Source organism: Camarhynchus parvulus, chromosome Z (genome assembly GCF_901933205.1).
Source record: "Camarhynchus parvulus chromosome Z, STF_HiC, whole genome shotgun sequence".
Classification (NCBI taxonomy): domain Eukaryota; kingdom Metazoa; phylum Chordata; class Aves; order Passeriformes; family Thraupidae; genus Camarhynchus; species Camarhynchus parvulus.
The window spans coordinates 61,528,893-61,544,966 of NC_044601.1; the positions used below are offsets into that span (position 1 = coordinate 61,528,893).

At 54.4% G+C, this 16,074-nt stretch overlaps 1 protein-coding gene across 2 annotated transcripts in view; it reads right to left on the bottom strand.

Moving 5' to 3' along the window:
• Positions 1-7,023: 7,023 nt before the first annotated feature.
• Positions 7,024-16,074, bottom strand: part of CNTFR (ciliary neurotrophic factor receptor) — a 200,830-nt gene continuing 191,779 nt past the window's right edge. For both annotated transcript variants that reach the window (XM_030969396.1, XM_030969397.1), the window contains 3 exons: positions 10,724-10,904; positions 9,076-9,220; positions 7,024-8,179 (listed from right to left, as the gene is read on the bottom strand). In XM_030969396.1, the coding sequence (XP_030825256.1) occupies position 8,179; positions 9,076-9,220; positions 10,724-10,904 (327 nt within the window). In that variant the 3' untranslated portion in view covers positions 7,024-8,178. The remainder of the gene's footprint in view (positions 8,180-9,075; positions 9,221-10,723; positions 10,905-16,074) is intronic.

Below are 16,074 nucleotides of genomic sequence, written 5' to 3' on the forward strand. Positions count from 1 at the left end.
TGGGGCCCTGTGCCCCTGGTCCCAGCTCCCCTCCCTGCACCAAGCACTTTGGGTAACCCCCGGTACGTGGGAGGCGCCATGAAGTCATTCTGGTCCTCCAGCAAACCCCTCCAGCTGTCCGGAGCCAGTGCAGATTGTGGGACGTGTCTGGTGACTGATGAGGCCTCAAATCCATGTTTGTGAGAGATGATATCTAGAGTTTTAATTTTTTTACAAGCGAGGGGTCGGGGGGAGGCAGGGACTCGCAGGGGAGGCGGCAGTGCGTGCATGTGCGTGTGTGAAACACGTTTCATCCCACAGACCCCCAGCTGCAGGAGTCCTGCACAGATAAAACCAGCATCCTGTCACCTCCAAGCAGCAGGGACCAGCTGGGGAGGAGGTTGGACAATGGCAGCTAACAGGGGTGTGTCAGCAGGGCTCAGCGTCAGCTCTTGGATCAAACCATCTGCTCAGTTCTTCCTGCACATCACCAAAGTCCTCTCTGGGCCTTCCCTGTGGGGTTACTCCAGCCTTGGGCCCTTCCTCAATAGATGAGCTCCTGGGAAGCTTTTTGGAACTGGTCGCCTCCTTCCCCACTGGTGAGACCACTCGATGGAGTGCCTCCATGTGACTGCTCCACCATCCAGAGTCTGGTGAGATGTTGTGGCCACTTTCAAACCCTACTGATGCTCCTGGAAAAGCTGCTCTCCTGCCCTGCAGTCTCATGGGCAGCATTTGGTACTTGCTGGTGGTTTCCACAAACTGCTCTGCCCTGCTTTAATCCCAGCTAACCTGCATCAAACCTCACCACGCTCCATTGAGGAGTAGGTCAGGGTCACCAATGCTTTCCAGCTGGCCAGAAAATTGTCTGGGCTTTTGTCAGGCAAGAGCGAGGCAAAAAGTGAGCCCAGGTGAAGCCATGATGCCTGCTCCCAAATGCACTCTCTAGGATGGGATCCTGCTGGGAAACCTCTGGAGCAACTTCTCAGCCAGGAAATCTTAGAAGAAGGCACTTTCCTGCTGCACACCCAGGGTCAGTGTTTGAACCTGTTCCCACAGCTAGCTAAGGTGACTTCCAAAGGTGGGGATCTGGCAGCCACTTGCCATCAGTGTCCCATGGCCAAGGCTGCAAGGTGACCACCAAGGTCACACACTGCCATCCATGACTGCAGGGCGGTGCTTGGCTCTTTCAGTGGCAAGATCCTGTCCCCACTTCCCACAGACACTGGGGATGGAGGAACCTCTCCTCGAACTGGCCAGAGTGCCTGCATGCAGTGACTCTCACCCGGAAAGGAGGAGGGGGGCCGAGGCCTCTTTGTAACCCAATCTCGTCTGCATGGGCCCCTTTGTTGTTATTACATTTATTTATTGATCCCCCTTGGGAAAACCTTAGCGATGCTGGACTTGCTGGGGCTTTATTAACGGGGATAGGGAGAGAGGGGAGGGAAGGGGGGCCGAACAGAGCGCTCGGACCATCTGTTCCCACCAAAGGGATGGAGCAACAATAGCCATGTTTATAAAACTTCTCTGCGAGTCATTGTGTTTGCGAAAGGAGAACTTCCACATCAAAGGCCATTTCCGCTCCCACTGCTCAGGGGCCCCTCCATCTTCCAGCATTCTGCAAGGATCACCCTGTCCTGGTCCTTTCTCTTCCCAGCCCTGGACGCATGGTGAGGTCATAGTGGCATCATCCACAGAGGTACACCATGACTGGGAACACCCCTGCCAGAGTGAGTGTTCATCATCTGCCCTTATCTGCTGTTCCAGGGGGACTTTCCAAGGAGGGGTTTCTCCTGGAAGCAATAAAACTATCACAAGGCATTGGATAGTGTTTGCCAAACACTGGTGTTGGGAACAACAATATGTCCAGTACTGGAGACCTGTCTCCTGGATGGTTTCTTTCAACCCACTGAAACAGCAGTGTTCACAAAGTTGCTTTGGTTTTCCTCAAATTTCATATGTGGTGAAAAAATAAAGGAAAAAAACCCGAAAAAAGAAAGGAGTGGGGTTTGGCCACGTCAAAGCTGGCTGGTGGGGTCCTTCATAATGAAATAACTGTGTTTGGCTTTGCTTGAGGCTTGTATTAGATTATCTGTTACAATCAGACATGAAATAAAGACCATTAAACAGCTATGAAATATTTTGACTGAACCAGTATGTTGTTTTTTCTTCCCAAACTGATCTTTATGGACAAGATGAGGGTTTACTTCTGGCTCAGATCAAAGCCAAATGCCTTCCTGAGGACTTGGAGTTGTCAGCCATATCCTGACCACGATCCAATCCTGCAGTTGGGGACAGGCTGCTCTGGGGTGAATTTGCAGACTGGAGGTTTGGGACATATCCAGGCTGTCACACATCCACAGCATGACCCTGAATGATGCCATGTCACTTCCTGGGACTGCATCTCCTTCCCCATTTGTTGGCACTTTATGGCTCCATGGGGTAATTAACATGTGAGCTGGTGACTCTGCTGGGGTTTGTGACCACTGGGTGTGAGAAACAGAGGAACTCCCTAGGGATGTAGAATTATCTCAGTCCAACTTTGGATAAAACAGACCTCTGGAAGATGCTGCCAGCCTGCAGGTGGGCACTTTGGGAAAGGCTTCTCTCTGCACCATGTGTTTGTGCAGGGACCTGATTTCCAGCTGGCAGGACAGGCAGCCTGACAGCAGGCTGGTGACTGGGCAGAGTTCAGGCTGTCTCACGCCTTTCAACCATCCCTTCCATCCTGGAAGGGGGAAACCTTCCCAAAGACTGTGTGACGCCTTCTCAGGAAGCTGTCCAAGTCCCTGTTGGCTGTGTCCCCTTGGCCAGGCTGCAGGAGGAGACCTGAGCATGGTCCCTGATTGCTTTTGGCAGGGTGCAGGGAGCATGCTGCTCTCTCCCAGCACTTAGCAGCTTCCCTGGGAACCACGCAGGAAAGGAGGAGAGGAGCCCAGACTTGTGGGAGACACTTTTCATTTCATGCCTAAGCCACTACTCCGCTGCTCAGCCACATGGCTCCATTAAGTCCCTTTCTGGCTGTCTTCTTTCCATCAATCACTCCGTCTCCGCGAGCAGCCCAGACACCGGATCTGGGTTATAAATAAGACAATCAATCAGCGATGCTATTAGATAAACAGAGTGGCAGAAGCCAAATTAATGCTTGGCTTTTTCTTGAAAGGGAGGAAAAAAAGAGTCAATTGCTTATTAGAGGACCATGGTGTGGTCTGGTCTCCACACTGCAGCTGAGCCGGGTGGGCTGTGCTTGGCTGCCGAGTCTGTGTGTAGGGAGGTTTGGGATGCTGTGAGCACATAATCCACGTGGGTCACCCTGGCCAGATCAGGGAGGGGCCTGGGGCAGACTGGAGGTGAGCAGGGAGGTTGTAGCACTGGGGCAGTGGTGGGAGATGAGGAAACAGTGGTGGGAGATGCCTATCTGGGCAGTGAGGAGGTTTCAGGGCAGGTCTAGTGGGGAGGGAGGGCATGAGGCTGCAGGCAGAAATGTGTGGGGACCAGGAACACAATGCCAGGACAGACATTGAGCCAGTCAGGATGGACACAAGGAAGAAAAGCATCACTGCGTGGAGGGTTTTCAAACAACAGGCAGTTTCTTCTGGAGGTGAATCAAGTCCTTGTCTGGAGCCACCAACAAATAAGATGGTCCAAGACTGTCATTTGTGGTTTGCTGTGACGATCTGTCACCTCTTGTTGCTACAAACCTCTGCCCTACAGCATTGTGAGGGTGCCCAAGGCTGTTTTTGCCTCCAAGGTCTGCACCTGCAGCTCCATCTGCTTCTCTGTGTGGCGGTGGCTGATTAACTCAAAGCTCCTGGGCTCATTCTTGCACCAAAGGTGTCAGAGAAGAGGCTTTCCTCATGGTGGGATCTTGTTGCCTGAGCTACCCCTCCTGCCTCTGGGGAAGAAAGCCCTGGGAGGAAGCCTATAATCTGCCAGAGGCATCCAGTGCTCTGGAAACATTAACTCTGTACGGGAGACATCAGCTTCTTCTGAGTGAATACCCTGTGCTTTGGGCTGGGCTCTTGTATTTGCTGGACTTGACGCTACTGCAAGTTGGGGGTTGGGAGAGTCTGGGCTTCTCCAAGTCAAGCTGACCCTGTTTACAGTCTCATCCCTCACAGATGCTGCTCTTCATGCTTTCATCCCAGAGACTGCCTTTCCACCAGCTCCTGCTGCTTTCACCTCACCTGACACTCTCCCATTTGCTGTGATGGAGGAGGGTCCCTGCCCCTGGAGGACCAGATTCACCACTGTGCAAATATGCAGCAGCTCTCCTCTGCCAACTGGCTCAAAAGATCCCACCTGGAATTTCCACCCAGCCCAGCAAGCTCCCAGCTCAGGTCTGGCAGCGCAGCTATGGGTGTGCTTTCTCAACAGCTGAGCCTGCTTTCATTCCCCATTCTCACCTGTGACTGTGCCAGACTGAAGCTCTGCCCAGCTGAAACGCACAGCACAGTACCCTTCCTGCTCCTCCTTCCTCCACCCCATCACAGGCTGCACAACACATTCTTGTCAGCCTGATTTGGGATAAATAAACTAGTTTTTGTCCCCTGGGAGATCCAAGCTCTGGATGGCAGGCTGGTATGGGAGCAGGTAGATTTTCTGACTATTGGGTCAGGGAGAATGAGGTCTCTGCTAGCACTCGCTTAAGGGAAGGATGTAGGAGATGCATTCAGTCCCATTCCACTGTTCAGCCCCTCGCTCAAGCATGGGGAATTCCTGCTTCCTCCAAGGCTTCAAGTCCAGGAAATAGCTCCTGCTTTCCAGTCACACTTCTGATCCCTCTTGCAGAGCTTGGGGAGCTCCATGCAAGGCTGCTCTCACATCAGCAACAGCCCAAAAACAACACCTAAGGTGGGATTTACTGCCACATATGTGCTGGGAAGATGCAGGGACCCATTGCACCCGGGTGATGTATTGGATTTCAGGTTATGTGATGCACAGGTTTCTCTGAGCATTGTAATTCCCTCTTTCTTCCTGTATGGATTTATACTGCTAAGTGGATGGATTTTCTGCTTGGCAGGGATGCTCCCCTGGGACCTTCCCCAGTTTGAAACATCTCTGCACATCTGTACATAATATTCCTGGGGCATTTAATGAGTGGGCTTTTACGACACCCCTTGCTTTATAGACTGCTGCTTAACGTGGCCAGGAACCATGGAAGGGCTGACAAACAGCATCCCAGAGCTGGCAGAAAGCCGAGTACCAACTCCAGGTGCTGGACGATGCCTGGGGCTCTGTGTGAAAGCCACTGCTCTCAGATGGCTTCTCACACAGCTGCCCTGGACAGTGGAAGCACCACTCCCTTGGCCCCTGAAACAGCTTGAGAGGGACAGGTTTCTTCTGCTTAATAACCTGAGACGCCTGCCTCTGGACCAGCTATGGAAATCCTGGGAGGAGATGAAGGTGATCAGCCTGTCTGGGATGATTCCCCGTAGCAAGGGCTGGGCCTGACATTTTCATCTCTGCTAAGAGCTGTCCCTTCCCCCTGCCCCAAAGAGCCATCTGCTATGGTAGATTACCCCAGCTTTCAGCACTGTGAATCCATAATTAGTGCATAATTAATTACCAGATGTTTTTAACACTAATGAAACATTAATAAATGATGGAGGCATGTTGTCTGGTAATGGAACATTAACCAGTGAACCAAGTCAGCGCTGCCGCCGCCAGCATGACCAAGCCAGAGACAGGTCTGCATCTGACGGACCTCTTCCCTAAATAAAGCTCCAGCGTTGTTCAAATCACAGCAAGTGCCTGGTGGGAGCAAGTGACCAGCTTGGCTCTGCCTTCAGGCTCTGCAGAGCCAAGGCTGTGGTTCCTTCCTTCCTTCCTTCCTTCCTTCCTTCCTTCCTTCCTTCCTTCCTTCCTTCCTTCCTTCCTTCCTTCCTTCCTTCCTTCCTTCCTTCCTTCCTTCCTTCCTTCCTTCCTTCCTTCCTTCCTTCCTTCCTTCCTTCCTTCCTTCCTTCCTTCCTTCCTTCCTTCCTTCCTTCCTTCCTTCCTTCCTTCCTTCCTTCCTTCCTTCCTTCCTTCCTTCCTTCCTTCCTTCCTTCCTTCCTTCCTTCCTTCCTTCCTTCCTTCCTTCCTTCCTTCCTTCCTTCCTTCCTTCCTTCCTTCTTCTCTTCCTTCCTTCCTTCTTCCTTCCTTCCTTCCTTCCTTCCTTCCTTCCTTCCTTCCTTCCTTCCTTCCTTCCTTCCTTCCTTCCTTCCTTCCTTCTTCCACCCACTCACCCATCCATCCACCCCATTCATGTGTCCATCCATCCATCCAACCAGCCACACAAAGATCTCCCTGCTGTAGAGACTTAGTTGGCGCACCAAAGAGGTAATTTTCTAAAAAGTGGAGCTTTTGCCCTTGGGCATTGCTTGATAGCACCCCTGCTCCAGGTGGCGCTCCCAAGCAAGGCACATGGGGAAAGGACAGACTCCAGCAATGTACTTGGCTCCATCCACTGCCTCCACACTGGGTCCCTGTGAGCCCTGCCCTGACAGAAGTTTAATTCAGAGCATCTGGGCCAGTGACATTTTCCTAACATGAAATTATTAATCAGACATGAGAAGTGCATTAGTTGTGACTACATGCCACCTCCAGGCTGCAGTGGGGCTCAGGCAGGTCTCCATCCTCCTGCCTGCCTGAGAGATGTCAGGGAGCAGCCAGAGCTTGGGGACACAGGGGACCCTCCAGGGCCTGTGAATGGGGAGATGTGGCACTTCCCTGTCACAGCAGATGTGTCATATGGGGTGGTGACAACCATCTCCTTTCCCTCACCAGGAGTCCCCAGGCTGGGCACCTTCTCAGGATGTCCTGAAGGCCACCTTTTGGGTCTCCTACCCCTCCGGGGGGACGGTGCTATGGTCTCAAACGCCAGAGCAGCTTCCAGGGGGTGTGTGTGTGTCCACTCAATGCTGTTGCCATGTCCTTCCCCAACTCAGCCAGCACCATGCATGGAAGAAGGCAGCCAAAACCCCCGTCCCCAGATGGAAGGGAATGACACCCAGAGCCGCCAGTCATCATGAAATGAACATTTAATGAAGACAGTCTCTCGTGGGTGTGTGTGTGTGTGTGTGTGTGTGTGTGTGCGTGTGCGTTGTCTCTGTGAGCTTAGTTTTATCCCCTCTATTACTTTTTTTTTTTGATGATTTTTCTTTTTTTTATATATATACATCTATAAAAAATTCAAATACAGCATGTCAACAGTGGGAATACTAGGACGTATGGTATTAAATACTGCGCTTGGGTCCAGGCAGGGCCAAGAGGAGGTGTCTTTACAAAACAGGACTTCGGGCAGGATGGGGAGGAGAGGAGAGCAGAGCAGGCATGGGGACAGCTGGGGACAGCGGGGGACAGCGGGGCACAGGTCTGCAGGGCTCCAGCTCTAAAGGCAACAGCAGAGCTATTCTGCTTTTGTTGGAGAATGAGACAAAGACATCAATGGGGGTGATTCCCTGTATCCAACACGGTTAAAAGTTGGGGGCGATGTTGGGTCGGGTTTGGGGGTGGCGAAGGCTCCTGCAGGGTGCTGTGGAGGAGGAGGTGGAGGGACAGCTCTCCAGGTGCTCGGCAAGGGACAGGGGGGTTTTACTGGTGTTTCACTTCCTTTTTTTTTTTTATCCCATTAAAACCCCGCCAGCTCCCTGCTCCCCATCGCACATGTGAAAGCCGCCAGGTCCCCCCTCCACCACCCTCTCGGAGGGGACCAAGACCCGCCCCCAGCCCCGATCCGTGCACCCTCCAGCTTCGCCGCGTGGTCGAGAGCTCAGGGGAGCGAGTCCAGTCCTTGGGGGACCCCCTTTTGCCATAAGGGGGTACAACAGCTTGGAGCATCATTCCCCTCACCACCCCCCCGTTTTCATATCCCCTTTTCTCGGTGCGCGGCCGCGGGGGCGGCGGGCACGTCTTTGGCGTGGGGGGGTTTAGCTGTATGAGCGGGACCCTCGGCTCGCTCCCCTCGGCTGAGGAAAGGGGCACGGACGTGCGTCTGTCTCCTCGCTCCGGGCCGGGAGAGGGGATTTGCGGCTCCCCAGGGGACGGCAGCAGCTCTGTCCTCCTCCGAAGTGGCGGCGAGAAGCGTGGTACGTCCTCAATGTGTGCAAAATCGAAGAGCTAAAGAGACTCAACCCGGGAGCGGGGCGGCGGGGCAGGGGCGGCGGTGGGCGGTGGGGAGGCGGCTGCGCTGGGCTGCGGTGGATGGACAGATGGAGATCTGCAAACGGGGAGCACAAGGGTCACGGTGTCGCTCCAAACTCAGCTCTGCTCAGCCACCCGTGGGACACACCCAGCAGAATTTCCTTTTTCCCCTCTTTTCCGGCTTTTTCCGCAGGGGAGTTTCACTCAGGTACCCAAATTTCCACCTCCTCCTCCTCCCAGGGGTTGGCGCTGCCCACCCTCCCCTGGCTGCATGCCACCACCCCTCCTGCTGTCACACACGAGATGACACTGTCAGAGGGGAGCAAAGAACCCCCTGCCCACAAGGATCTTTTCTTTGGGTGCCAAAGGATGGGTGGCTTATCCTTTATCTCCCAAAAGTGACACATGTGGCTGCTTCCAGGATCCATCCCTGTCCTTGGGTAATATGAAAGGGCATTTGGGTGTGACACCCATGAGACAGCAGCCCTGGTCTGTAGAGGAGAGGGGCTTTTTTGTGGCTCTACAGGCTGCCAGCTCCATCCTAAGCCAAATTAAGGACATTTTTGAGATGCAATCTGAATTTTTTGATCTCGGACAATTTTTCTTTCATCATTAAGCAAAGGCCTTAGATTTCCATGTGGTTTCTTTGCCTCTTAAAAATGTCAGCAGAGAGGATGGGAGGGGGCTGCTGAGAACAAGACATCAAAGACCGACCACTTTGCCAGCTTTGCTTGGAAAGCCATTTTTGAGACCTCCAGCCAAATATCCATCTGGAAAAGCAGTCAGACTTGGTACATTTACAGAAGTGCAAGAAAAACCCAAATGACTTGTTCCCAATGCCCTTCACCCACAGTCTGGCCAGACCATCCCCTTCCCACCCACATCAGAGCCCTGAGGGTCCCCATATCCCTGCCCCATTCCAGCACCCACCTCCTGCCTCTCGTGCCTCAGACTGGGGAGATAGATACTCACTAAATAAAGAGGACACTATAGGCAGCCACGACCAGTCCAGCTGTCCAACACACTGCCATGGCCCCGCTGCCCACCATGGCCCCCTTGTCACAGATCTTGGTTGTGGGTGGTGCCATGAAAGAGGAGGTGCTAGCGCTCGTTGTCTCTGCAAGAAAGGAGAGTGGGTGGTGAGGAGGGCTGGGATGCCCTGGGATTCATCCCATAGAAGCAGCCCTGCTCTGCTGCTGGTGTGGATCGGACCTGGCTCCAAATTGCTCTTTTCAGGGCTATACCACACTAGGGCTGAGGTAGAGGGCTGGGATGATTCAAGGGATGGTGTGATCCATGACACTTGCCTGGCTGTGATAGTGGACCTACTGCTTGGAGATGTTTCTGCCATCAGGCAGAGCTGGGCATCCTTCTCATCCCCATCCTGACCAGCTGAGCCACTCCATGCACCAGGTCTGTAGGAATCTCAGCTAGGAAGTCACAATGAGCCTCTAGTGCTCAGCTGAGAGCGTCCCTCACCCACAGGACATGCCACACGCAGCAGGCTGCCTCTGCTGGGCTGGCTCACAAGGTTTGTCCTGCTTTGTCCTGAACCAGATGGATTGTCTATGCTTGCAGAGGGCTGCAGGACTGCAGGGAGTGCTTGGATGAGCAGTCAGGCAGGGGCAGCTTTGGCCACATCCAGATGGCCCCAGCACGTCCAGGCCAGACCATCTGGGCTGATGCCGGGGACCACAGAGTCGTCTCAGCATCTTTCAGACTCCACTGAGGCATCACAGTGGGGCTCAGCATTGGAGTTGGGGTGTCCCACATCAGCCCTGCCTGGCTGCACCAGGCACACAGCGATGTGTGTGTGAGGGACACACGTGTGCCGGCACAGGGCAGGTGGCACTGACAGGGGCACTTGCATTTAGCACAAGGCAGGTAGGAATAGAAGCAAAACCGAAACGCTGACAGTAGTGCTGCTGCAAAGTGCTCCTGCACTCCCTGTGGGGGTTTATCCACCTGGGAATGGCGGTGGGGGCTGCAAATCCCTGCTGCTGCCTGAATATCCAGGTGCTCCAACAGGTGCTGTTTTGAAAAGGGGGGTTTCGCTGCACAGGAGTCAAGGAAACCAGTGCAGGGTCTGCTCCATCCTTTCTGGGAAATGGAAGGCTGATAACACCCATTTGGACACAGTCCCAGCTCTTTCCTAGAAACAGTGACTTGGTGTTAACTTGGTGGCTTTTATTTTGAATTGGCATCCCTTTGAGCCAGCGTGAGGGGTCAGGGGTGTGGAGGGGGTAGGACTGGAGAGGGGAGGCAGGGCTGGAGGGAGACAGCACTCCAGGGAACAACAACCACAACCACAACAACAACCACAACAACAACAACAACAATAACACAGTGGCCACCCTCATTGTCCTGCCCTAAGTATCCTGGTGAGAAGGATGCTGGACCCAGGTGAGCTGAGTCAGCATTCTTCAGGCCAAGGTTGCACTTGCTGACAGGGCCACAGGTGGGGGCAAAGTGCAGGGTGAAGGGCTGCAGCTCCACGAGTTTTTTGGGGCTATCCTTGGCTGTGGGCAAGACTTGCATGGAGCCACAGAGGAGATCCCTCAGCCCAGAGTCCTGTGCTCCTCCTGCATGAAGCCTGTTTGCACTGGGAGGAGGCTCTTACCTGTGATCTGGGCCTCCGTGGTGAGATGCTTGGGCTCCTCTGTCCAGGGGGTGGCATGAACAGCCACGCTCCAGTCACTCCACGTGCCGATGTCGTTGTCTTTGGCTGCCACCTGGATGATGTATTCCTTGCCAGCGTAAGCGTCCGTGATGGTGTGCGATGTCCCATCCGACAGCTCGACCTGAGGGCAGCAGCAGGGAGAGGAGGGCAGTCAGAGGGGTCCCCGGGAGGTGTAAGGCAATTTAGCTCGGCTAAAAGATGATAACAGGGCTTTTGCAGCACTTTTGGAAATACTGAGGCGTTGTGGGCAGAGGCACAAGCCCAGGACTGGGAGGGAAGTGGAGGGAGATGCTCCAGCTGCAGTTCCCCTTAAGGTTTAAAGACCTGGTTTCACTCCCAAACTCACGGCGTCAGAGCGGAGCAGCTTCCTCTAGAGGTCACCAGAAACTAGCAGATGTGTGTGCGGGCTCCCTGGACACGCCAGGGCAGAGGTGGGAGTTGGATATTGCAGGCAGTGGCTGCGATGTGCGACGCGCTTTCAGGGCACCACTGCCAGTGCTGGGAGGAGGCTTCCCCACCAGCTGCACCTCTGGCCAGCCTGCTCCCGTGCCTGCTGGCATCCCGTTGTTTTGGCTTGCATCTCTCCAGCTGGGCCCTTGGACAAGTATCAAGTTATGATAGATGGTTTCTTCCTAGAAACCATTCCCTCCGCCCCACTGTCACTGCTGTCTGAGCCTTAGAAGACCCTGCTGTCCTTCGTGCTGCAAAGTGCAATGGTTTAACCCCATTTAACCTTCCGAGGGATCTCTGATCCATTTGGAGCTTGGCTCCAGGACAGAGGGATGCAGGCACTCAGCAGAAATGCACCTCGATGGCAGTGACCCTGGTGAGCAAACACACGTGGCTGACACGGGGGGAGGGCTCAGCATCCAAGGGACCAGGGCAGGAGTATCTGGAGAGGCTGAGTGGGATATTGCCCCCCGGCCCATCTCTGAGACTGAGGACCAACATGCTGCCCACTTGAGTACCCCCCTGTGCTGCTGTGCATGGTTTGGGGGGCACACAGGGCATGCCCTGCCCAGACACACTCCTGATAAGGATGCTGCAGGATGAGGGGTGGTGTGGGACTGACACAGCCCGGCTGTGAGCACCAGTGCCCAGCCAGGGGCTCGACCAGGGCAAGCATCACATCATGCCTGGGGGCAGCTTCATGGTGCTACACGTGTGGGGTTCTCCACATGTCCCCAGCCAGGCAGGAGAAGGTCAGGCACAGAATCACAATGTCCTGGGCAGCACCAACAGCTCAACGACAGGAGGAAGATCCAAACTTTTGCCTGGTCAGGAAGGCAGGAAGGGAGGGCTGCACCATTGGGGTGCTCAGGAGGTACCTGGGCACCTGTGGGATGAGGCTGCCCTGGCAGTGTGGCTGTACACACACAAGGGATGTGTGCACACCAGATGGGCAGTGCCATCACCCCACAGCTTGCAGGAGTACCTTGAAAGCAGGAACCCACCCTGAGAAAGAACCAGCCCTTTTCCAGTCCCTTCTGTGCAGCACATGCGACAGCCCAGCACAGATGCAATCCCTTTGGCATGAAAGCTGCAGCCCCCTCCAGGCTTTTACTGCCACTCTGGGGCATTCCTAACAGGAGGAGGGGCATTTTTGCTTTCTTGCTCCAACTGAAAGCCTTTTCTTTCCTATTCCCACATCCAGCCTTCTGCCCAGAACATCAGAGCCCTTGGGTTCTGCACTCCCAGGTGCTCCTGCCACCCGACCTGAGCCCCACATCTGGAGCACATCTGGATGCAGGCATGACTGGTGTCCCCCACAGCCACTGGGAGCCCAGGCACCTCGGGGTGGGTAGGCAGGAGACCCACCATGTTGTGAATCATCTGGTCTGCAGTGTAGTGGCACAGTGAGGCTCTCTGTGCCACCCAGACCTTGGGAGCTCTTTGGTGGCACCCACCAGTGTGGATGGCAATGCCAAGGGAATCAAGTTAAATTAACTCCTAATGATAATTAAATGAAATGAATCCTCACAGGGTGAGCTGCCAACACCCTGCTGACTTGACTTGCTCTGTGCTGGGGTATGGCTTGGAATTGGAGAATGAGGACAGGGCTCTGAAGGATGCTGGGATTATCCAGCTGGTGTATGACTCTGTCCAAGACTTCCAGCATGCTCTGAACCCCTGGCTCCTCCCTGGGACCTGCACCAAGCAGGCTGCAGGCAGGCCAGCCCTGCTAAGGTCCTGGTGACCTGCCCAGGCTGCTTTCCCATCAGGAGCATTTTCCCCATCCCAAGGTCCCTCCCAGCTTTCCCTTGGGAGCAATTCCTGCCTCTTCCCACCCACAACCAACCAGCAGCTGAGTGTTTGTAGGTGGGGTGTCACAGGCACAATGGGGTTAAATCTGCCTTGCTTGGGCAGGGGGGACGTCCCCCCAGGACCCAGACCTTCCTTGAAGGACCTGTGAGGATGTTGCCCTAAGCTCTGCTTTACACAGCAGTTAAAAAGAGAAAGCATGGATGGTATCATCCATCTCTGCCCACACAAACAGCCTCTGGATGCAGAACTTCTGAGCTGGGCAGCCATGGATACATCCAGCATTTGTCATGGTGGGGAGAAAGCCACTGGGTGGGTGCTCATGACCCAACACAAAAGTGTCACCACAAATGGGAAAGCACAGGGAGAGACAGAACTGGGGGAAGACACACTGAGGAGGCTGTGGGGGGATGGGTGGACACACAGCATCAAAGGCAGAGGGAGAAATTCCTTAATCCATGTCCTCACCACACAGAGACAAAAGTTGGAGGAAGGCTGTGCATGGTAATTTTTTTGGCCGGGGTGGGGGTTTGTGTGTCGCTGCCTGCCTTTGTGCACCTGCCAAAAGTCACTCTGACTGGCTGTGAAGTGCTGCCCAGATTAATGAGGGATCAGTAGCCAGTGCAATGCAGAGATATTAGCATTGCAAAAAAAAAAAAAAAAAGAAGAAAAAAAAAAAAGAAAAAAAAAAAAAAAAAAAGAAAGAAAAATAAATGAGAGAGAGAGCTAGAGAGAGAGGAGAGAGAAATGAAAAAAAGCCCTTGAACCCAAGTAATTCAGATGACAGCTTGCTGAGGACAGTGTGGGCTGGGATCCCATTCCCTGCCATGGTCACATACCCCCACATTCCTGCCTGGAAAGATTACAGAGCTGCTGAGTGCCCACCCACAGTCCCAGTGCCAGGATGAGCACAAGGGCCGGAGCCACACTGATGGGATGGAGACAGACTCTTAGGGCAGGCTGAGGGGAGGACTGCCTGCCACTTGGCTTTCCCCCTGTCCATGCTGGTCCCCCCTGCACAGGCTGGAGGCCTGGGGACAGCCACAGCAGCCATACACACTCCAACACCCATGCCCACCCTCCTTCCAGTCCCTGCCTGCAGACTGCTGTCCCTGTCTCGGTGCGCAGCACAGCAGGAGTTAGGGAAGCCATTATCCCCTCTGAGCTCCCCTGATCCTGCTCCCAAGGCCCCCAGCCCACCCTGCCAGGATGCCCTGGCAGTGAAAAAGGGCACTGTGCTTTGTCCCCACGCAGGCTCTGCTCCTGGTCCAGGGTGACCAGGTAGCAATTATTGGTGGACAGGGTGGTGCAGGTCTGAAGCCCAGATGGCTTTTGGAAGGGGATGGGAAGGGAGGCAGGGAAGAAAACCCCACCCTCCCCTGCCCTGACAGGTGGGCTGGGGGCTGGTGCGTGTTGAAAGGAGGTGCAGGGGGTGAAGGGGGAATCAGATGCCTCCTTTTCTGCATCCCACATGAAAATGTGTTTGCTGGCTCCCCTGTGGTGGCAGTGGCTCTGTTTCCTGTTCCTTGACAGCTCCCACTGTCCAGTGCAGCTCCTAGAGTGGGAAGGGAGTGCTCCACTGGCAGTATGGGGATGAGGACTGGCACCCCTCTGTCCCAAGGCACTGTCTCTGTGTGTCATACCTGTCCCAGCTGCTGTATCCAGCCTGGATGAGTCTGCCTTCCCCAAAATAAAAGGAGCACCCTCCCTGGCTATTGTAAGGTGAAGCTGGTGTGCTCACACAGCCTTTGCTAACCACAGCACTCATGGGAAAAAACCCCTTCCAAGAGCACAACCTGGAACTGCCAAACATCTGGCACCCTTGCAACTCCTCCTCTGGATGCTACACGAGTTTACTGGATGATGGGGGAAATTGGAACTGGGATAGGGGTGGGACACCCAGTGAGCTCTATTTCACAGCCACTTTTCCCACAGCAAGGGCCAGATCCTGCCACTGGGCTGCAATGAGCTTTGCAGGGACTCAGCTACACAAACAACTGCTGTTTCAGGTGCCTTCAGGCCCTGCAATTGCAGGAAGATCCCAGCAGGAATTCCACCTCTCCTGGAGAACAAGATAAACCAAAAGCAGGAGTAATCTCCAAGCAAACTGCTCTGCCACTGGGAAGCTCAGAAGGATCACTGCAAATGGCCAGTGCAGCTTGAGAAAAGATGTTGCTATGTGGAAAAGAAATATTTTGCTTTTTCCCTTTGAAAGCCATGCCTGGAGAGCAAATATGAATGACAGTGATCACTAAGGTACCCCCAGATACCTCCTCCTTCTGCAGAGCCACAAGAATCAGTCAGTATAACCCCAGACAAAACTTCCTACCTGGACTCTGGGATGATTGAAGGTTGGGAGAAATGAATGACCCCCTCTTATTCTCTGCCAGCTGGGTAGTGGAAGAGCCACTTTAGCAGGGTCTGAGCTGTGCTCTCTGCTGTCAGCCCCTCCTGGGAAGGCTGCTGTGGGGCTGTGCAGAGCCCAGCCCTGCTGTGGGTCTGGGAGGATGAGCATCACAGAGCTCCTGGGCTGCAGCCTGGGCTGTGCCACACCAGATGCAGCTGAACGGATCCCTTCTGGCTCAAAATAAAGACCATCTTTGAAAGTGGGGGCTGTTACAGGAAAACAAGCTAACAGGAAACTCTCTCCAGATGTGCTGGCCCCCTCCTGCCAAGTGACAACTGTCAGAAGTCGCTTTTGCTTGTGGCTCTGGGGAAGATGGGATCAGGATTGCTGAGGGCACTCAGCAGCAGCTCTAACCTGGCTGGCACTGGCATATCCTGCCTGCAGATGCCTTCACCATGCTGATGCAGTGGGCTGGGGCTGAAAGCAGCTTGTGCATGGGCATGGCAGAGCACAGACACCTGCCCAGTGTGGTCTGCATGTGGGCAGGGAAAGTTACGCTGGCCAGCACCTTCCTACCTGCTTGTAGCTATGTGAGCCTGCAGGTGGGGACATGCACATGTGAGTGCTCTGCTGCTCTGTGGGACCTTCACAGCTGCCAGGTGCTCGGTGCTTTTAGGTCACC